This window comes from Zeus faber, assembly GCF_960531495.2.
Source record: "Zeus faber genome assembly, chromosome: 20".
Classification (NCBI taxonomy): Eukaryota; Metazoa; Chordata; class Actinopteri; order Zeiformes; family Zeidae; genus Zeus; species Zeus faber.
Genome location: NC_137207.1, coordinates 9,964,396 through 9,985,942, shown reverse-complemented (window position 1 = coordinate 9,985,942; position 21,547 = coordinate 9,964,396). Strand labels below are relative to the sequence as shown.

Below are 21,547 nucleotides of genomic sequence, written 5' to 3'. Positions count from 1 at the left end.
ACAGTGAGGTCTGTGTTACAACTTTGTCAAGACAATTAGGACGGGATCCAACCTAATATTCTTGCTTTAGGATAAAAATGCACAACAACCAGGGAAAGTTCCTTTTGGCATTGTGGACGGTTAACAACAAAACGATCCTTCCGTTATCATTCATTGCTGCACGTTCATCGAAAAGGCCGTTTTTAATAATGCTTTTTGACAGAGCGGTGTGATAATTACTGTTTTTTTACCTAATAATTGCTATAATCTCACTGCCAATAATTGTAATTATAGAGCTGGATCGAGCCGCCTGTCGGCAGAGACCTCGGAGCAGCTCAGTCTCAGCTGGGACGCTGCATGGTAAGTAAGAGGTGCAAGGGAACCACTGATCTCATATCAGCATTATCACAGGAACATTTGGATTCTCCATCATGCCACAGCATGTTCATTGACGTTCTTTTGCCATCACATGACATGACAGCCGGTTTATGGAATTTGATTAATTAAAGGTTTGAGCCGGCGTAACGTTTTGCCTCCAACAACACCACTGACGGCTGATTCTTGACATAAAGATTACAACTTTGTCAGAGGAAAACCCCCTCCCCCTCCGCTTGTTACTGTGTTAGTTCAGCATATCCTTTTACAACTGGCACATGTTGTGGTCTAAACATACAACAGCATTACAGAGATCAGGCCTGCGAGCTTTCAAACAAGGAGTCAGCTCTCTAATGCCATGATTAGAGGACTTAGCTCAGGCCGGGCCAATGCATAAACAGAAGGAATTGTGCTCAAATTGTAGAGCTCAAGGGTTAGTGACGTTAATTTAATATTGCTGCTTGCTGCTATAGCGTTTTAGGCGGTGCTTGTTACACCGCATCTGGAAGATGAAAAGCCCGCCTTTCACCGACTGCTTCCTAACATTAACGCATAGCAGCAATAAATATTAAAATAAATCCTTGTCCCTCTTTAAATAAGGTTAGAATGAACTTAAAAAAAACAAAAAAACATGCATCGATGATGATTTAATTGCAGTTTAGCGAAGCTTAACTCTCAGACCCTTACTTCAAATGGTTTTATTATATGGTCATATTGAGGGCTGTAACTGAATGAGGAATGGGAATCATTATTAACACTCTAAGTAATCTCTCTAAGTAACTAACTCTCAGTAATGTAAAAAAAAAACACCCTTGCGATTTCTGTATAAATATTAGCCCAGAGCTTTTTGTTTCAATAACTCAAAAGCACTGTATCTAGTCGAAAAGGCATAGAAAGTCAAGGAAAGAAAACTTTAAAGTTAGATGGCGCCCTCTACTGGTATAATTTCGTGGACTACTCAATAGACAGTTACACAGAACTGATCCAAATAACAGTGATGATGTTGGTATTTTTGTATTGTATGGTATAGTTTTTGCACATTATAGATCCGACAAGAATGTTCTTTTTTTTTTTTTTTTTTGTTGTCCTTCCGCCGTCCCAAAATGTAATGCACTCCGATGCGCTCGATGACAAGAGTGCGCGAACAAAAGGTGCTCACAAATTGAGCGCCACACCTTCTTTGCTTATTTTGGTGCCGTTCCGAAATGCACACCACCTCCCGTCGGTGCAGGTTTCCGTGATCTGGCGGAACCACGGCGACCTCCCAGGGGGACGGACGGACGTGTGACCCAAAGCACTGGGGCCCGTGAGGAGGAAAGGGGGGTTGATTGCTACGTCGACACACAGGAGACACTCCGCTCAAGGAAGAACGCACGTTAACACAGCCAGTCACACGGCTGCAAATCGAGCGTTCTCCCAAAACTTTCCTCTTCTCTTCATCGCCGATCGAGAAGAAAAGTTGGGTTGGGGGGAAAAAAATAAAAAATAAATCCATACTTCCATCCACAGGGAGGAAGATCTTTGTTGTTGTTCATCCTACGCCTGCAGTGTATTGCTTGGTGTTCACATCATGTTGTATACTGTATACCCCGCTTTTTTTGGACAATATAATATTTTACTTAGCCGTTACAGACATTGCAAACATTGAAACCGCATATGTTTCCCTTTTTGTGTATAATTGTTATTATTTTATATCATTTTTCGTAGTTGTTAGCGTGCCCATAGACATGCAAACCCAATCTGCCACCAACACCCACTTTCTCAAGACATCGCAATACGTTGCGAATGGTTTCAGGCGAGAACTGCGCCAAGCCACGTCTGTGACGACATCAGCATGCTTCGGATGCAAAACGGTAAGGAGAAAATGATGATTTTGCAGTGAGTCAACGTTTTTCGTTGTTGTTTTTTTTGTACAGGGCATGAAGCGTGACGTCTAACTAAAATAAAACCACAAAGCTTCAACCGACGGCGTCAAAACAAACCAGTGACTAATGACTTCAGACAGTCTTAAAGGACCCCACCGCTGTCAAATTGATTTGAATGGAACACATTTTTCTAACCATTTTCCTCTGATTTTTACATTTTGAATATTGTCTCTGTTTTCCTCCCTTTTTGGAGAGTTGTAATACTTTGGGGAGAGACCTGCCTCACAGCTGCTTCCTGGTCCGGCTGACGCTTATTCTTTTACGTCACAGGTTTTGCCGCATGTTCATTAGTTAATTGCGCGTTAAAGCGACGGCGCTCTACGGTAAAACGTTTACATTAAAAAATAAAAATAAAAATAAAAATAAAATAAATATACAGATGTCGCTATAGTTGTCAGTGCGAGCAGGAGACGTAAAAAGGTCTGAAACCTAATGATAAAGATGTGAATTTAAAATCAAAAAGTGTGAGCAGTCATTGGGGAAAAGGTCGGTCATGTATTATGTGTACGCTGACGAGTACACAAACTAAAAGAAAACAGATTTGTCCTCAATTGATCCTTTAAATTGGTTGTTATTCGACATCCTCAGCAGTCCTTTGTACTGGAATAAGGTACGACTGTTTTTAAAGGGTACACGTATACAATATTGATGAAATACAAAATTGAAATCTAGGATAATACAGTATTCCCTATTATTTCCAATGCATTTTGCTTTTCTCTCCTCATTATTATTATTTGCAATGTAAAGCACTTTGAGTAGCATGTTGTGAATGGAAGGTTACAAATAAAGATTATTACTACTATTATACAGTGTCTATATATATATATATACACACACACACACACATTTATATTGTTGACCAGTATCAAAGTGGCGGCAAGCAGTCTGGACACTAATGCACTTTACACAATATTCGATTTCTTGAAACATCATAGTCTCTCTGGCTTTCTTGGGAGACAGTACTCGGCCTGGGCTGGGGCTGATGAGCCACATAAAACATCTGAAAGACGAAACCGTGCTATTATGTAGTGTAATCCAAGGCAGCAGTAAACATCCCAAATCAAATAGTCTTTGTTAAAAGATACCTGGAAGATGTGAGCATCGGGATTGAGACGAGAAAGGAGACCTGCGTACTGTAAAATTGCAGATCACAAAAGGAAATCTTTGGAATAGAATGTCTTTATTTATATTATGTCCTCCAAAATAACCATAAACACCACAAATATTGAATCTGATGCCGTAGTAGTGACGCAACTTGTCGGTCATGATGTACAATATTAAAACTTTGAGACTAAACATTAAGACTTTACTGTGATATTTGAGCCTTTACAAAGAGAGCTCCAACTACGTAGCACTGACTCAAATAAGGAATTTAAAACAAAAGAAAACACAACATTCACCCTCGGTGTCATTCTTTGCTTCTTTCATTGTCCAACAATGTTAGGGGTGGCCTGGATTCCCTGTCGTGTTAAGTTAAAAGTTAATATGTGCGTTCTTCTTGTGCTAAAAGTTTCACAGGAAGTGAGAGAAAGAAACATCACCCATCTGTTGGCCCCTCTAATTGATAAGGTTGAGACCTTACTCTGATGTGATAATACAAAATAACTATTTTTCTTTTGGCGGTATTTTATCGTCATGATTATTAAGTTATCATAACGTGAAAGACAGGTCTGTGGTCTTAATTAGGGATGTTGAGAAGAAATGTCCTAAATGTCTCAAAATGTTGGTCTACCGTATGAAACAATATTACATTGAACATTGTGTTTAATGTCATGAATCTCAGATGGATTCCTTAACATTGGATTTTGAATTCATCAGCAGATGGGGTCTAAAATTCTCCACGATAAGAGTGGTAATAAAACCTTCCATCTTGCCAAGAGTAGTTCATATGTGGACGGGTCACAGTAAATATACTGTACCAACAATGTCATATTTAACCCTGAATTGGCAAAAAGTCAACTACGATAGGCACTTAAAAAGGTACAAGAACATAAATTCAACATACTGCCTTTGACCTTTAGAAAAGAGCGCTGGGAGCTACTCTCCTCTATATACAACAATATTGTTCTCCGTTTCGCGAATCTTGATCTCGTACAGCAGGGTGGGCGGCAGGACCTTCACCAGGTTGTCCCAAATGTAAACAGCCAGGTTCTCCGTCGTGCTGGATGAGGGAGGAGAGACAGAATAAAAAAAAAAAAAGATTGAACAAAGTATACAATGTGAGAGCAAAATGCATATAATCAAATATTTGACTAGGGACGGCAGGCAGGAAGGAACCGTCCGTAGGACATCCAAGAAGGAGTCATCTAGACATGACTGGCAGATCCAGAAGAGGCAACACGAGATCCCGAACAAATTAAGGTGAGGACTAACTGAGATATTGTACCGATCAGAGAAGATCGAAGGAAAAGCTATTGTGAAGGAAATAGCTCTGAGTAAGCTCAAAGATTGTACGGATCTAGAGGATCATTTGGAGAAGCTTTGTTAAAACTCAGAACCCCCCCCCCCCAGATAGACATATCGCCATTTGCATGCGGCGCTAATTAGCAACGGGCAGCGGATAATTGGTCTGGATGACCGTGGAAGTGGCCAATATTGCATCGATCAAGAGAATCGGGGGAATTTTTTTATGTTATTCAATAATAAGTCGACATTATTGAATAGATAATTATTATAGAGAATTCTTGACCCCTCCTAACACAAGCGTTGAGGGCTAGAAGCAGAATGTTTCTCTCCCTCGTTTCCTCCTATCAAAAGCGTTGAGGGAAGGGGAGAAACTTCTGTTAGTCAAGATTACATTAGATTTATTAATAAATAAAGTCAGAATGGTACTCTCTCTTGTTTCCTCCTGGCAAAAGCATTGAGGAGAGGTGAGAAACTTCTGGTGTTGTAAAAAAATTTATAAAATTAAGTAAAAACTAGAATAAAATTGATTATAAAAAAAAGAAAAATAATCAAATACAATAAAAATAACTGTTATTGTATTTTTAAATTGTTTTGTTTATTATTTTTACAATTTTTTATATTTTATTTTGGAGGTATTGATTATCCAGCTATGCGACTTACTTTGTAACTAGTTTCAGTAAGTTCTAAATAGTTACGGAGGGGACGGAGTTCAAGGGCCTATTGTGTGGCTTTATTTGCAGTACAATACACTTTCAATTTGAATCCTGTGTGATCCAACTGGTGTCTGGCCGATGGATCACTCTGGAACACGTATGGATGAGATGAGTTCAGAGAGAGTCTATCAGTGTCTTGGGCTATGTTTAGCCTCCTGGCCGATAAAAATCTTAATGAAACAAGCGAATGTATAAATGCGAGATAAGCGTGGCATTTGTGCTGTACATAACATGCCAAACTAGTTTCACACATGAGTCCTTGGTCTAAAAGTAGCATTATAATCTAAAATATCTGGTAGCATGGCTAGAAAGGATACCGTAAGGTTTTAAATTAATTTGAATTTTTTTTTTAATATTTAATTAGAATTAATATGGCAAGGCGAGAGAGAGCTGTAAAGTTAATGATAGACTGAAAGGATTGGGGAAGTTGACGTGAAAGACAATGAAAGCGGGAAAGTTTGCTCATGATGCTTTGTTTAGGATGGAACTTGGAGCAAAGTGAGTTGTAAAAGTCATTTTAGTAGGATATTGGTTCAGCAGAGGAAGCTGCAGAATTGAATGATTTAACTAATAGTCAAATGGTGTACAACAGAGGTCTATGCTGTGGTAGTATGAATAAATATTGAACAGTTTGAACTGTTGGATTGTGTTTAGAGAGATGATTGAGATCACAGTGGTGTGGTGAGTTGTAAGAGGTTTTAAGTTGCTGGAAAGTGTCTGGTTCTTTAATGCGACTTTGGTAAAGGTGAGGAGTATTGTGAGTTTTTGAACTATAGTTTGTGCTTTGTTCGTAGATTTTAATCGCAAAGCATTCCAAATTGACCGTTATAAATTAAAAAAAAAAAATTGCTTCCAAAATATGTTTTAAGATATCGCGGAGAGCAGATATGATGCATAGTAGCAGCAGAAATGAATTAGTTTTTTTTTGTTTTTTTTTTACTTTTTTGTTCTTGTGTCAAAGTGTATGTTTCAAATCCTTAGCGGTTCCTTTTTTTTCCCCTCTCAGTAAGGCTGGTGATTATTTAAGTATAATCGAACAACATTAATATAATTATTTTATTTTTTTCTTACTCTAGAAGTAATCTCGATTTGACATTGATTAAGGTAGATGTTGATATACAGTATAAAACTTAGCAAGCAGTTTAACAAAGAGGAATAATTGTTTTGTACACGAGAGGCAATGGATTGTGTACGTTAACTTACTAAAAATTGAAACACTTAAATGTGAAATACGTTGGCCGTTTCAATGTTTTTTTAATGCGGACATTCAAAAATTTTAAGTTTAAACTTCAAAATATCTCGTGATTTGGTTAATGTTGTAATTATATATTGAATTAGCCAACCCGTCTATTCAGTCTTTTATTTTCACAGTTTTAAGCAGGAATCCACTGACTGCAGTTTTGACCAGTGTAGATGTGACTTCGTCTGATTGGGAAGACGTGGAGGACTGAAAGAGATCAGATCAAAGAGAATTGCTCTACAATTGAGTAAGGCAAAAACATAAATTATTGATATTATTGCTATTTGTATTTAACTGATTTGCAAATTTGATTATTTAAAAGGCTAAATTGGAATTATTTTGAGATGACCTGCATGCAAGTCTATAAATGGAAAGACCTTCATTGAAATTAGCTCTATACCCCATATTGAGCTCGATTGTCAAAATGTATTTCAGCATCAGATATTAGAGAGTGCCTAATAGAACCAGAATAATTCTTGATTAGTTCTTATTTTGACATGACATTCTAGTTGCCTCGTCTAGTTGTCGAAGCAATGTTCAGAAGCTGAGTTAAGGATTACAGTGTTAACACTCAGGGACAATGTTGTCAGAAAACCCTGGAGTGATTATCTCTATGACATTGCCTGTTACAGTGATAGAACTGTCCTTTCATCTCATGATAACGTTTGAGAACAATACATAAAGCACCGAAGGGCATTTCACACAGGCCCAAAGGACAGTCCTATTCTCCTGATATCCTGCTGAGAGACATGCCCACTCCTGTATTTCTGAGAAGGTCTGTGAAGACCTTGTGTACAGAGATCCAGTTTGGCCAACAACCGGCCAAATAACTTGGGACATTTTCTGGACAATGAACAAAGTTCTGTTGTGTGAAATGAAATACAAGGGTTGACCCCTGCTGCTACTCCCCTCCACCAACGAACATCAAGCGTTTGGCCTCTAAGTACAGCGAACGCACAATTGAAAAAGATTTTGTGCACAGTTGAGGAGCATAATCAACTGTGCTCCTTTGGAACCGCATTCGGTGATGTCACTGCATCCGACGAAACACCAAACTGAATGACTGCAATCTGAATCAATACTCCAACTGAGAGCTGTGGAATGACTGACCACCTGAAGTCCTGCTGGAAATGATACAGTATCTGTGTGATTACCATGGGGGCTGCTTCTGTGTTTTCTCAGCCATTGCTTTATCAATCTGTCTATCCTGGTAGTACACAGATTATAGATGAAAGTGGTTGCTTCATTGATTGGCAAATACAGTATGGTCATAATAGCCCTTCTAGGGTTTAGATGGTTATTGTCATCATACATATTTGTTTTAAAAAAAAAAGGTGTTAAGTTGATTGGAAATGCCAAATAACATCTCGTTTTTTCTCTAATCAGACTGCAGAATGATGGGACTTATAGTTAAATTCTCCCTATCCAAAAGGTAAGACTAGCAGTTCAAAACTTAGAACATAGTATATGTATTTTTTAAGAGTTGAGTAACGTAAATTGACCGTGAGATAATGGATAGTTGATCAAATGTTATTTATCAACGCCAGTTAGGCTCCTATTAGATTGATGACTGCTGACATCTCAGGCTTATTGTTTGCAGTTATTAATTGTACCTTTGAGGGTATAAGTAAGAATTATACAAACAAACAAATAAATAAATAGATATAGATAAATACATAAATAAATAATAGGAATATAGTATTGAACGCTGGGTTTGCTGGATTACTTTAACAGTGGATGAGGGAGATGGTTTTATGTTAGCTGTGTTGTTGCAAGCTTATGGAGATGAATTACGTCTTGTTGCATACAATGCTCGGAAACCAGATCCTGGAGTTATTGGGTTGATGACATGCCTTAGCCTTTATCTTGCTACGAGGCAAACTGGCTTGTTTCTCTCAGACAGCACCTCTCCATCATCAACATGTGCAACTTTGTTCACTTTTGCTTACTCCAACTTCTCTTCTTCCCTCTGATGGAGATTCACATGACAGAACATCGCTTTAATGTTTTGATGTCATAACAGCCCGCCCTCCTTTTTTTTGTTTTTGATCTTCCTGTTTGTGTGTTTACATTTATGTACTTAACCCCATCCCTATAGGAAATGTTGGCGCCAATGCCGCCAAGAACGCCGCCCATATCTAATATTTCCTTTATTAATGGATTGTGTAGATGTGATTTTGTTCAGGCAACATTCGAAAAATGCGTTTTAGAAGAATTTAAAAAAGCGTTGCATGATTTGTTTTGTAGCCTAATCTTTATTTTGTGGACATCACCTCCTACATATCAGACAGAGTTAGACTACAGAGTCTGTAGTCGGATATTCAGCGTGACTGTCTGGTCACAGAATTATTCCACGTACCCTATTTTACATTCATGGACCAAACAATGTTGTCATAATGTATTTCTCTCACCCAACTGTTTAAGTCTATGTGCCCAGGTCAAAGCAACACTACCCGCCCCACTTGAAGGACCACTGCAGGACCTCCGACCAGGTGACTGGGTGGTTCCGCTACTCCCAGAGGAAAAGCTGGAACTCTGCTGGCCCGTTCCAGATCCTCCCGGATACAAGCATCTCATCGCTGGAAAGTTCCTACTCCTCTCTAGCTACTCATTGAGACAACGTGAGTGTACGCCCAACGCTGCTCACCCTGCAACTGCGATGGAACCACGTCAACCACACCTACATAGGCTACATGGGTTACCGCCATTCCCCTTACCACAGCCAAAGAAATTTGCGTTTTGGAAGGATTCATCGAAGGGGCTTTCGACACCAACATTGGCGCCCCACAGACCGCTCCACATTTGATTACGCCTGGCCACTCCCCACCTTGTTATATGGTCATCTTCTTCCTCCGCCCTTCCATCAAAAGGACTTCCTGGGTTTTCCACTGTTTTTTTTTTTTGTTTGTTTATTTCATAATGTGATTCATGATTTTTTGTTTTCTATTTAGAATTGTAAGATGGCTTCACACAGGGGTTTCCTCTTTATAACGCGGGGCTTTTGTCTTATGCGTTGTCATAGTATAGTGTAGATAACCCTTGCTGGTCTTACTCTTCTCTAGTCAAATATGAGAAGAGAGGTTTGCCAAATTTGAGGTGGAGATGTCCTCAAATTATATCCGGGATAGTTGGTTACGAGTTTATATAGTTAAATTTAGTATTAGATGTGTGTTTTCCCAGTAGATTCCAATAGCATTGAAGGATATCTCTGCAGTATAAATGTATTGTATCCAATTTACATTATATTCTGATCCCTTCGACTAAATTATATGAAATTTTAGCATAATTGCATTTTCCTTGAGGTGTTGTTCCAGTAGGAACAAAAGGAGGAAATGTGAGAGAAAAATGCTTATAATCAAATATTTGAATAGGGACAATAGCCTCTTCCGTTTGAGGGGGGTTTAAAACATTGCCTCTGTCTTTCCAGGAGCACCCCCCGAGAGTTTATATGAAGAGACTGTTCTTTTTCTACAATGTCAATTCTAACATTGAAGAACAAGATCACATTTCGTCCTGTTTACCTTGTATGGAGATGAAGAATAACCCCAGGGGCAGCTTGAAAGATCATTGTAAGGGATATTAGTCTGCATCTGCCACCGAACTTTGCAAGTACCTGTGAATTCACTGTTTGACGGTAACACCCAGAGAGACAATTAAGGGGCACAGTCTTGTCAATGACTTCTGACCAACGGCCTACAACCTCTCTTTGGTATAAAACCCTATTCGTCAGAAACAGCCACAGACGGGTCAGAACACTGCTTTGGAGCGGTACTGAATTTATCCTCTTTATTCTGCAGAATAAATATCTTTAATATTCTCAGTTTTTGTTTTCTGTAGCGGGCAGATTAACCTCACCGACAATGCGGAAGAATTTCTTCTACAACAAATAAACATCTTTGACTTTTTCAAGAAGATACCTAAAACCACTTTGAGAGAGACACACTTACCTGACCACGTTAGCGAAGTACGGCACGTCCAAATCAAGGTTTTTATGATCCAGTGGAACCATAACAACATCCTGGAGAGGGAAATTAATATGTGACAAAAACAGTGTTGTCAAAAGTGCATGGGTGGGTTTGCTGAACAGACAACATGAGCAAGAGAAAAATAATACTATACTTTATAGTATACTTTATAAAAAGTTAATCCTTTGATAGCTGCGATAAAAAATAATAAAAAAAAAAGAACACACACGCACGCACGCACGTCAGGCTTACGTCAATATTTTTCTTCAGGTCTGTAAGATTCATGACCATCCCAGTGACACTGTCTATCTAGAGATGAAAAGAATGAATTGTTTAAGCATTATATTAACATTAAGAATATCAGTATAACAAATTGAGAGTTTATGCATATTTTATTTTTGTCGGATTTGACATATTACAAATTACTGGTAGCATTGCAGGCTGTGTGGTGTTTTAAAGGGGAATGTGGAATGCAAAGAATGATGCTTACTTTTCCTCGTACAGTCACCTCCACTGATGACAAAGTAAGAAAAAAATATATTATCTATTAAAAAATTTAAATAGATGAGCAAACTCTATGTATTTTATATGCCTTACTTTACAAGACAACTAAGAATCAAGTGTTTCAAGTCGACAAAATGCATGACAGTAATTATTAATGTTATCAACAGCCATAATTCTATTGTTTACTTTAAATTTTAAAAAAGCAATAAACAAATCAAACAATTAAAAAAAAAAAAAAGTACAAAACCTTTGTAGTTGTGTCCATGGCCATTGGGGTTGTTGCATTTCCCAAAGATCCTTTTGTTTTCCTCATCACTCAGGTTGACACTAGGAGAGAGCCAGAGTAAGAGAGAGCATTTATCTAACTTGTGTAGAAATTACTGTGATTCCAATGGAACAAGCACAAATAAATAATAATAATTATTATTATTATTTGAACAACAACAGTAATAAACATCAATATAGCTGCAGGCAGCAATACACAGGGTCCAGTTTAGTCGTGTCGGGTGCATATTACAGTCTCCCGGGTTCTCTGAAACGCAGCATGACTTTTAAGAGTTTACTTGAACGCAGCAGCTGGGATTCCCCCAGTCTACCCTCCCCGGGTCGCTCGTCTCGCGGAGCAACCATTACCGGTTAACCAGAACATCTCGAGTTGTCTGTGGAACTAGAGCTGCACTCTCAGTGACGGGTGGCCGTTCGGTGCCGTGTCGGACACGTCATATATTTGTTGAGTTGTTTTTTTTTTTTTTTACGTTACATTTTCAACAAGTTACGTTTCCACGAAATACGGAAAAAAAAAACGTGGTGGTATCTGTGCGTAACTACCATTGCACGGGCTTATATTTTTCCGACGCCTCGCTGGATCTTGAAGGCGTCACTTCAGTCTCACATTTCAGTGTTTGAGGGACACGCTCACAAATTAACGATTTGCTTTTTATTTTTTTCTTTAATCCGGCAAAGTAATGGGGACCACGGATTTAAAATATAAATCTCACAGATCTACTTACATCTACCAGGTCAGAAGCTAGATTAATACACACGGAAATCGACAGTTTAGTAACGTCTAAACGCCACAGAGTGACCACTTCCACGCTGCACACTCTCAATCGGAACCTGCACATTTATCGTAAATAATATGATGACGTCACAAAGCGTCCTAGTGTAAATCTCATCTCCTTCATTTTAGAACGAGTGTCGTGTCAGTTAACCAAGACCAACTGAATGTTTTGGGTCAAAGTTGTTCGGTTTTTTGACTAACATCTACTCCATACGTGGATCGGACTTGGATGAAATTTAAAGCACAAGATCCTTGTGACATAGCTGTTTAAACAACACCTCCACCTTGTACGGAGCTTCTGCCGGAGTAGGTCTTCCGAATAGTTTCAGCCGGGTTGGACGTATTTCGGTGTCGGATGTGCTGGCTCGTCCGTGTAATACCGCTCAAAATGTGGTCGTTTTTTCCCCCCCCCACGGATAACCCTGTTCTCTGCTCCGTACGTGGATGGATTTGGATGAAACTTCAACCATGAGGTATTTGTGACAGCGCGGTTCACACAAGACCTCAGCAGTTATGCCGAAGTTGGTGTTCCAGATACTTTGAGGATTCAGAATTCAGATTTCCCCCCGAACCGTTACAATAAGGGGCAGCCGAACAGTAACACTAGCTGATATAATAATGTAAAGAATTTTTTTTTTTTTTAATTGAAGAACCAGATTTACCAGTTTTTATAATCGAGCAAACACGGGCAGGAGGTGATTACGTTTCGAAGGGAGAGAAAGGGGCGAGAGAGGAAGTTTTAAAAAGAAAAAAAAACAGGAGAGAACGGATAGAAAAGGATTGATTTCGGTATTATTATCCTTTTTTGACTTTCCCCTCCCCCTGTCATTTCCATCCGAGAATAAATCGAGAATCCATACAATTTCATCTAATTTCAAAACACTTGGTCCTGGATCAACAACTGTTTCTATCGACCCGAAGAAATACACTACAACTCCCATGAGCCTCTGCGCCCGCCGGCTCAATAGAAACGACAGCTTCGTTCCCCGCGTTGCTCCAATGGAGGAACCGGGTCACCACTTACGTCCATATGCGTAAACATTTTTAATAATAACTGCAATTTTTTTTTTTTTTTTTAATAAAAATAACAATAAACCGCATCTTAAACAGTCTCGTACTGGGCGTCAACTTTATCGTGAAACCGAAAAGCGTCGAACCGGCCAAAAGAGGCGCGTGGGGCGAGCCCCGTCCGAACCTGTGCAGTCGGTGGCACGCGCTGAAGCACTGGACCCGCGTTATGTATCCCACGCGCTCCCCCGCCGCGCCGTCCCCGGTGCGTGAGTCCGCCATCGGTTCTCCGTTTCGCCCCCCCACCCCGCGCAGGAGACGGTGTCGCCGCCGGAGCGGCGGAGGACAGAGCTGCGCCGGGTTTTATGTCGGGAGCTCGACGCCCAAAGCCCCCGAGCGCGGTCGGCCGCGTCGGCCACGCCCCCCGCGCTGCGATCGATCAGCGCCGGGGCGTAAATAGAGCGCACGTGACCTCGGTTCGTCCCTCGTTTAAATAACTCTTAATTCTTTTTTTATTTATTTATTTGTTTTATTATTATTTTGCTTTTTTAGCTTGGATGGTACGGTGGTTATTTTGGGGATTATTTGGTATTTTCCACGTTTCGTTTCCATATTTTACATTGATTTGGACACGTAATTCACGTGGCCTGGCTCCACCACTTGCGAGGGCGCTCAAGGTCTGGCTCTCGCGAGACTAGGGATCCTACCTGTTGGGCTGTAATAATAATTATCACATAATATTATTGTTACATAATAATTAATAATATTAGTAATAGTAGTAGTAGTGGTAGTCGTAGTAGCAATAGCATCACAATTTAATTACCTTCTATTAATGTAAATCATTTTGAGTCGCATGTTCAATTGATCTGACGCAAATAAAAATTTGATATTCAACCTTTTTATATATTCATGCAATATTCCATCTGCATCTTTGCACGTATTGCCTTGTATTGCACATACCGCACTGTAAAGTGTTTATTTATACCCCACTGCACAATGTGGATTGGGACCCAGGACCTCGCTGTGAAGCAACAGTGCTAACCACCGTGCTTTGATAAGTATCACACCATTAGTAATAATTCCTTTTGTTGTTGTACTTCCTTCCCCCTGACTGTACCTCCTTCCTTGGGATATTTGTTTACCAGACCCCCGGCTGGGGTCCCCTATCGGGGGGTCCCCCTACCCCCCACCTTTTTCCTTGAGAGACACTTTCGATATATTTTGTTTATGATTTCCCCCTGTGTTGCTATTCCAACTTGGGTGCACGCACACTCCACCAGGGATGTTTCCTCCTCATGGGCCTTCTTTAAGGGGACGTTTGTGGAGGATATAATGTCGGGCAGCTTCTTGGAGCTCCCCACACACATTTGTGCGGTGTACGGTCCCATGAGTAATAGATTGCAGTCCCTGCGATAGGGAACGTCTAGGTTCTGAATGCAACCATGGTTCCCTGAGAAGGCAGCAGATTACATTACTGCTCTCCGGTTTGGTGCCCTCCCGCGAGGCGCTCAGCAGCGGAAAGAGAAAAACAGGAAATTGAGCTGCGGTTATATAGCCCAGAGGGGACGGGAGCGCAGCCTCGTCACACCCTCTGCCATTCAGAGACTTCGATTGGATTACATGACCTGTCAATCAGTTCTATGGGTAACAGATCTGATCCCTTTTCAGGGAACCATGTTTACCTTCGCTACCTAGATGTTTCCACTGACAAGAGAAGCCCTTCTTTTATTTTTAATTTTTGGTATTTTGTTATTAATTATGTATGAAATATATAATATATACGTTATCACATTTATCACGCAAGACCATCATGTCCAAATCATCCATCGGCTTTCTTGCCACAAACACCAAACAGCCTCTATGATATTAATAAATAGAAAAAGCAACACTGATATCAATCCACTGTTTTTATTTAAGCCATTTAAATGCAATCCCCCAGCGAAATCGGCACCTACTGGCTAACAGCAGCACAAAACCCTGGCAGCCGCAGCAGACAATGCACGGTAGAGTCGATTCCTTCTCTTTGTTTACCTCTCTTTTACGCACAAGGCAAGAACATTTCCGCACACATATTCATGGTCGAGGCCCAACTGAGTTTAATGAGCCCCAGAGAGTCCAGGAATAAGCAAAGGACATCAAATAAAGCTGCACTATCACTGTGTAAGTGACTCACTTCACACTTACGCAGATGTCTTTTATTGTGCGCACACAGGTACAACACAGCAAAGATGATGTGCACAGCACTGCAGTGCAGGATGATGTGCAGGACGCAACATACAAATCAGTGTTACTTCCAACATTTTGACTGTTTGTTAAGGTAGCGCCTTTGTGGGGATGCTGGGCTGGCCAATATTTCACAAACAGTTAGACGAAATACCTCAATATTCATAATGTGAAGGAATTCATGTACAGCAATTGGCGCTTTTGTACAATAACAAACTATGCTCAGGGTGTGGGATATTGTCAGGAATGCCTTTTTTTTTGCCTCATACAAAAACTATTTATGTAAACAAACTAATTTCAGAAACCATACGATCAGTAACAATGGATGTGAAGCGAATCTGTGAATGTGAATATTACAATAACTGAGTCCCAGATGATATACAGTATAGTCTCACATCACAATATGGATATTACATCTCTATTCTGATCCATCATTTGCTTCATTAGAAACAACATAAAAGCCTGTGACATTTGCAACACATTCCACATTTGCATTCTGTCCACGTTTCATATTCACATTTTCAAACAACAAATACATTGTATTTATATGTACACTTTAGTCCATACGCTGCAACATATGAATCTTCATTTTTGACTGGCCTGACATAGTAAGAAGTTATTTTTACACGGTAAATAATGCATGAAGCTATGAAACACATTGATAGTTTTGTGTTGCTATAGCAAAAATCGAATCTACTTGGGTTTCCCATACGTACAAATACACAAAAATAAGAGAATCAGAATGTGTCATCACCGTGGATACAACAACCCCAGCCCTCTGTGTGTTAAATCTTCATTATCGTACCACCTTTTTCGGAAAGTTTTCCGTCGTTTGTATAAACGGTCAGAACTCGCTCTCCTCCAGAATCTCCTCCAGCGTCTCGCCCTGCGTCATCTCTCCATCGCTGCTGGACAAGCTCTTCCTGGTGAGAAGGTCCAGGCCCATGGCGTTGCAGTACCTCGCCCGGTGATCCTGGGCCCCGCCGGCGCCCGGCCCCCTGCACCCTCTGCCGTGCACGGCGGCCACCTGGAGGAGGTGCGGGTGCGCGGGTGCGGGGGCCCCGCCCTCGTCGCAGGACTCGCTCTGCCGCGAGCCCTGCGGGCCGCACCCTCTGGAACGCTTCCACAGGTGCTTGAGGGGCGCGCCGTGGAGGCAGCTCCTCACCTGGAAGCGGTTGTTGAAAAGGAAGAGCTGCCAGTGCTTCTTCAGCTCCGCCTGCACCTGAATGTGACACAAAGCCAGTCACAGGAATTTTTTTTTTCTGGGAGTTTTTCCTTGCTTGGGTGGGGGTTAGGACCCTGGGGGACGCTGTTGATTTCTATGTGAAATGAGATCTGTAATAAGAGCTGTGTAAATTAACCTGACTTGACCTTGTTGATTTAACAGAACTGGACTCACCTCGCCATTGGCAAAACAGTACAGCACAGCAACCAGGAACCCCTGAAAAAAGGAAAACCCATCAGAGGCTGAAATCACAAGTCAGTCTCATCCTCTCAAGTCAGTCTCATCCTCTCGAGAACTCGACTCCAGCTTCAACGTTCCTTCAATCCTCAGTGACTATTTTCGGGTTTGTCACCGCCTTTCTCGCTCGCCCACTCACTGAATGGAAACTTAAGGAGAAGCGTGCTGTCCTCGTACGAGTAATTTCAAAAGATTTGTCCGTGACTGTGTGATCGAATCGTTTGGGTGTCTCGAAGCACGAACATGTGACTCATGTAAAGCAAGGTCGGCTCAACTCATCGCTCTGACTAGCTGCCTGTAAATGGCAAACGCATGATAAAGAAAGCTGAAGATATTGGTGTTTCAATTTGGTCTGAGTCACTGGTCATCGTGTCACGAGTCAGAGTTGCAAAGCCATTTTTCTCCGTCACCTGGAAGGAGCTGAGGATGAGGTTGACGAAGTTCCGGGCGTAGCGGCCGCTTCCATCCAGACATTCGTCCGGCAGCACGGCGAACACCACCTCGTGGATCCCCAGCAGAGGAATCAACACCAGTGTGGCTCTGGCCAAGCTACCAGGACGTGAAAGTACAATAATAACTACATCACGGAGGGTTTATCAGGGTGGGTACTGAAATAATAAATAAAGTTCCTCCTCCAAGGCATTTGGAGCGTTTGGGGATTGCTATTGGTTTTCCTTTGCACAGCCACCTAAAGATTTGGCTCAGAGGTGGAACACACTCTGGTGTACTCAACACAGTGTTCAGGACCCTTCAGGATCGATTGAGACCATGTGGGACGCTTCGCGGATACGAGGCTTCAGGCTGCGTCTTCTACGGCTTCTATTTCCATTATCCCGTATTTTGACATCATAACGTGATTATTTGATTCCTCATATCATATAAGTTATACATCACATTATAACGTAATCTCACTGTCATTCTTTGTAACGGCATCAAAATGACACCTTGCTTTATTTCTACTTTAAAACAACAAGACACAAAGAGAAAAATGGACCGGCTTGGTTATATGCGCATGAGGTTCAGACATTCAGGCTCGGCCAAAGGAGCCAGATATTGAGAGCGTGACATTTTAATTAGTACTGTACACAGCAGCAGTTAACATCCAAATGTAAAAAAAATTATTAATAAATGAACAGCATAAAAGCCAAATCTCCATGTTGGAGACGTGTCAGGTACCTGTATCTGTAGTCGGTGAATTTCACCTGATCTGCTTTCAGCTTGGAGAGCAGCAGCATCAGAATCTTGACGAAGATGAAAAAGATAATCTGCGGACACAAAAAAAAATGAAGGCGGATTGCGTCACGTACGCGCAAACCAACTGTTGGCGGAAAATTCTCCGTTCACAGCGGAGCCGGCGAGTTATCTCACATGGCCTTCACGAGACGCGAGCCGTGGCGATCGGCGTGAAATTGCGTTGGGTCGCGGTAAAGTCGGCGGCGACTTTAAGAGCCGCATGACCGAGCGGCGCAGAGAGAGAGAGAAGGGGAGAGAGAGAGAGAGAGAGAGAGAGAGAGACTTGACTTTTAAGGTTCCTTTATTTTCAGTAAGTCATGTCACAGCGGCAGAAAACTGATTACGGAGGAACCAAAAAACAACAAAAATAGAGACAAACCACAGGAAAATCACAGGTCTGTATAAGAGTATAGACATTTGTCTTTGGAGATAACTAGGTACGCAGGGATCTGTCGATGTCTTCACGAGGTTTGAGACAGCTGTTCACTATAAGGACAGCTCCCTTTGTAGCCCAGACTTTGTAGACTTTGTACAGTTTACCTCCTTGGAGAGAGAGAGGGAGAGGGAGAGAGAGAGAGAGAGAGAGATGTCCTGCGGCGCCGGCACTCACAAGTACGGCCACAGTGATGGGGCCTCGGATGATCCACCAGAACCATCGGTTCACTATCACCCAGCAGCTTGACACAGAAACACAGCAAAAAGAAATATTGATTAAAGAAAGGTTGATTATTCCAATGTGTGCATTCAGGGGTAAAAAAAAGCATACGTGAAGTATCATTTTTAATTTTATTCTTGAAAATGATACTTCAAGTATGCTTCAAGTGAATGAATGAATGAATGAATGAATGAAGCTTCAAGTAATATTATTACCTTTTGGGGGCTTAAAGTGTGTGTACTTTTAAGAATACTATAGTTTTTTTTTGTTTTTTTTATGTACTTCAAGATTACTTGCCCTAATACTACGAGTGTACTACAGTTCATAAAAGTGTACTTCAAAGTGAACTGTCAGGTATGGGCTACTTATATCTGTACACATTATAATACACTATAAATATAATTGAAATAACTGTAAATCTATGTACAGTCAAAATGCACTCAATACACCTCAATATTGCTAGGAATCTATTTTCAAAACCTAAGACCTCACAGGTATGCAAGTACATTACATGAAAGTGACGTGGCGTTTAACGACATTCCATTGCGTGACCATAGAACATTTGTATAAGTCCATGACAAAAATGTTAAAATGCAAGAAAAAATACATGAGAGCATTCAAGTAAAAAACTCACCCGCTGTTTTCATATAAGATCTTAACCGCTGTCCACGGTGTCACAAACGATAGAGGCGTCACTGGGGAAGAACAGAAGATAACAGCACAGCTCAGCAGCCTTAGCGTCTCTGTCATTCAGTGGTGGCAGAAAACAACTGGCTGACGCAAAATCTGAGAAAGTACCACATTGACATTTCTACTTCGGTAAAGCGTTTATCGGTATGTGCTCTTCAATGTACTTTCAGTATTACAAGTAAAAATGCTTGTCATACCCAGTGTCCTGATATAACAGACACTATAATACTTGCAATCTGCAGCACTTGTTTGAACGCCTCCATTCAACACACACACACGCGCCCGTGCGCACACACAAGCACGTGCATGCACACACACACACACACACACACACCTACCCCATCCTAGCAGCATGTATCTCTTCAGCAGGCGCCGCTTGGCGAGCATGGCCGTGAAGAGGAGCGTGTGGAGGAAAATGGCCTCCACCAGCAGCCAGAAGTAGTTACAGGCCACAAAGTACTCCAGGAACACCTTGGAGATCTTGCACATCACCACCATCTGTTTGGAGTCACAGTGTTTGATGTATTACTGCAGTCATTAACCGTTGTACAACGAAGCCACAGCCGGGCGGCACCAATCAATAAATGCATCGATCACAAGAGCGTCGCCTCTTATTACGAGTGGGAAATGAAGGGGGCGGTGAAGCCGGTACCGTGGAGTAGGGGTTGAAGTAGGAGTTCCAGGCGTCGTCCGTGGGCAGGTTGGTGTAGATGACCTGCATCATGATTTCCTTGGTAATGACGGCGATGGCTCGGAATATGAAGGACGCAAACAGGTTCACGTGGATGTAGTTCCTGGTGCAGTGGAGCCTCCTGGTAAACGGATATTAAGACATATTCAGGACGACCATCGATCTCTCCCATGAAGAGGTGGGGTTGGGGGGGTTGAATGCATTCCTGGGGGAATCTGCCCTGACGTGCACGGGAATAAAAACGTACAAGATTACATGTAATGGTATTGCTGATGGTATTCATAATGATCAAAATCCTCGGCGGTTATGCATCTTCTGTTCACAACAGCCACAACATCGAAACCGCACATCGCATCCATTGAGGACTGAGAGAAAGACAGTGGTTCTGGGCGTCCTTTCTGTATCGACTGACCTTCGCGACGACCGATCATCATCACAATGAGAAAATTCAATAGCTTTGTTATCGCTGAACACCGGACGCCCTGGAAACTGACCGTGGAGGCTTCCTTCCGCAGCGACGTCACTCCATAGGAAAGGCGCTCCTCCCCAGTTGTTGCTTTTAAAATATGAAATCCCCCTCAATGCCATATCTGTGTGTGTGTGTGTTTGTGTGTGTGTGTGTGTGTGTGTGTGTTTGTGTCACCAACCTGAACATGCCCATGAGGACGGTGGCCAACACAAGGGAGGAGAGGGACAGCGAGTAGCCGATGACTGAGATGACCCTGAGGGTGGACTGGCGGAGTATCTCATCTTCCTGATGTACGCACACACACACGCACGCACGCACGCACACACACACACACATTGGTGGTTGAAATTTAGAGATACCCAAAACACAACAATGTATTTTTGCAACCCTTGTGTCTCCCGATAAATATATAAAATATTTGAATAAAAATATTTGACTGCAAAAGTCAAAAAAACAAAAAATCTGCAAAACAACGCCAATCCATATGGTGCTGTTACATTCACTCATGCAGATTAATACCAGAAGGTCAGAGAGCTCACAAACTTTGTGCCAGGAGCTCCACAAACAAAATAAAGGAGGTGTGGATGGCGTGATGAATATTGTATATATATATATACAGTATATATATTATATATTATATATATATATATCCAATATACATCAAGTCTGTCTTCACCTTCTTTATGAATATTATTCATAATATTATATGAATAATATGAATATTATTACTCTTTCATCATTTCTGAAAGAACTGCAAATGAGGGCTTGTTGGATAGGTGGGATTGTGAATGTGTCAATACTACTTGTGTTATATATTATATATTGCATGTATTGCCAGATATCATGCATATAATGCAGTAATAAGGAAAAATCCCCAAATGCATAGGAAATCACATGAGATCTGTGACTTAACATCTGTCTAAAGACAGATGTTAAGTCACAACATCAA

The 21,547-nt window shown here is 41.2% G+C and overlaps 2 protein-coding genes across 2 annotated transcripts in view; both read right to left on the bottom strand.

The window, feature by feature from the left end:
• Positions 1-3,172: 3,172 nt before the first annotated feature.
• Positions 3,173-13,577, bottom strand: pts (6-pyruvoyltetrahydropterin synthase). Its single transcript, XM_080021068.1, has 6 exons — positions 13,363-13,577; positions 11,355-11,434; positions 11,094-11,116; positions 10,856-10,912; positions 10,586-10,656; positions 3,173-4,440 (listed from the first exon to the last, which is right to left on the bottom strand). Exons 1-6 carry the CDS (start codon positions 13,455-13,457, stop codon positions 4,317-4,319), a joined length of 450 nt encoding a protein of 149 aa, XP_079877194.1. The 5' UTR covers positions 13,458-13,577; the 3' UTR covers positions 3,173-4,316.
• Positions 13,578-16,242: 2,665 nt separating this feature from the next.
• Positions 16,243-21,547, bottom strand: part of glp2r (glucagon-like peptide 2 receptor) — a gene marked incomplete at both ends in the record, with an annotated part of 6,952 nt that continues 1,647 nt past the window's right edge. Inside the window, 9 exons of the mRNA XM_080020884.1 lie at positions 16,243-16,620; positions 16,798-16,839; positions 17,271-17,409; positions 18,037-18,125; positions 18,704-18,770; positions 19,383-19,443; positions 19,777-19,936; positions 20,091-20,250; positions 20,777-20,883. Coding sequence (XP_079877010.1) covers positions 16,243-16,620; positions 16,798-16,839; positions 17,271-17,409; positions 18,037-18,125; positions 18,704-18,770; positions 19,383-19,443; positions 19,777-19,936; positions 20,091-20,250; positions 20,777-20,883 — 1,203 coding nt within the window. The remainder of the gene's footprint in view (positions 16,621-16,797; positions 16,840-17,270; positions 17,410-18,036; positions 18,126-18,703; positions 18,771-19,382; positions 19,444-19,776; positions 19,937-20,090; positions 20,251-20,776; positions 20,884-21,547) is intronic.

What these genes read in the sequence shown, in the direction of transcription:
- pts (XM_080021068.1), bottom strand. Translation starts at nt 13,457, where the DNA reads ATGGCGGACTCACGCACCGGGGACGGCGCGGCGGGGGAGCGCGTGGGA. An exon ending in GCGTGCCACCGACTGCACAG is followed by an intron (nt 11,435 to 13,362) that starts GTTCGGACGGGG and finishes GCTCTCTCCTAG; the next exon opens with TGTCAACCTGAGTGATGAGG. An exon ending in TACTTCGCTAACGTGGTCAG is followed by an intron (nt 4,441 to 10,585) that starts GTAAGTGTGTCT and finishes TCCCTCATCCAG; the next exon opens with CACGACGGAGAACCTGGCTG.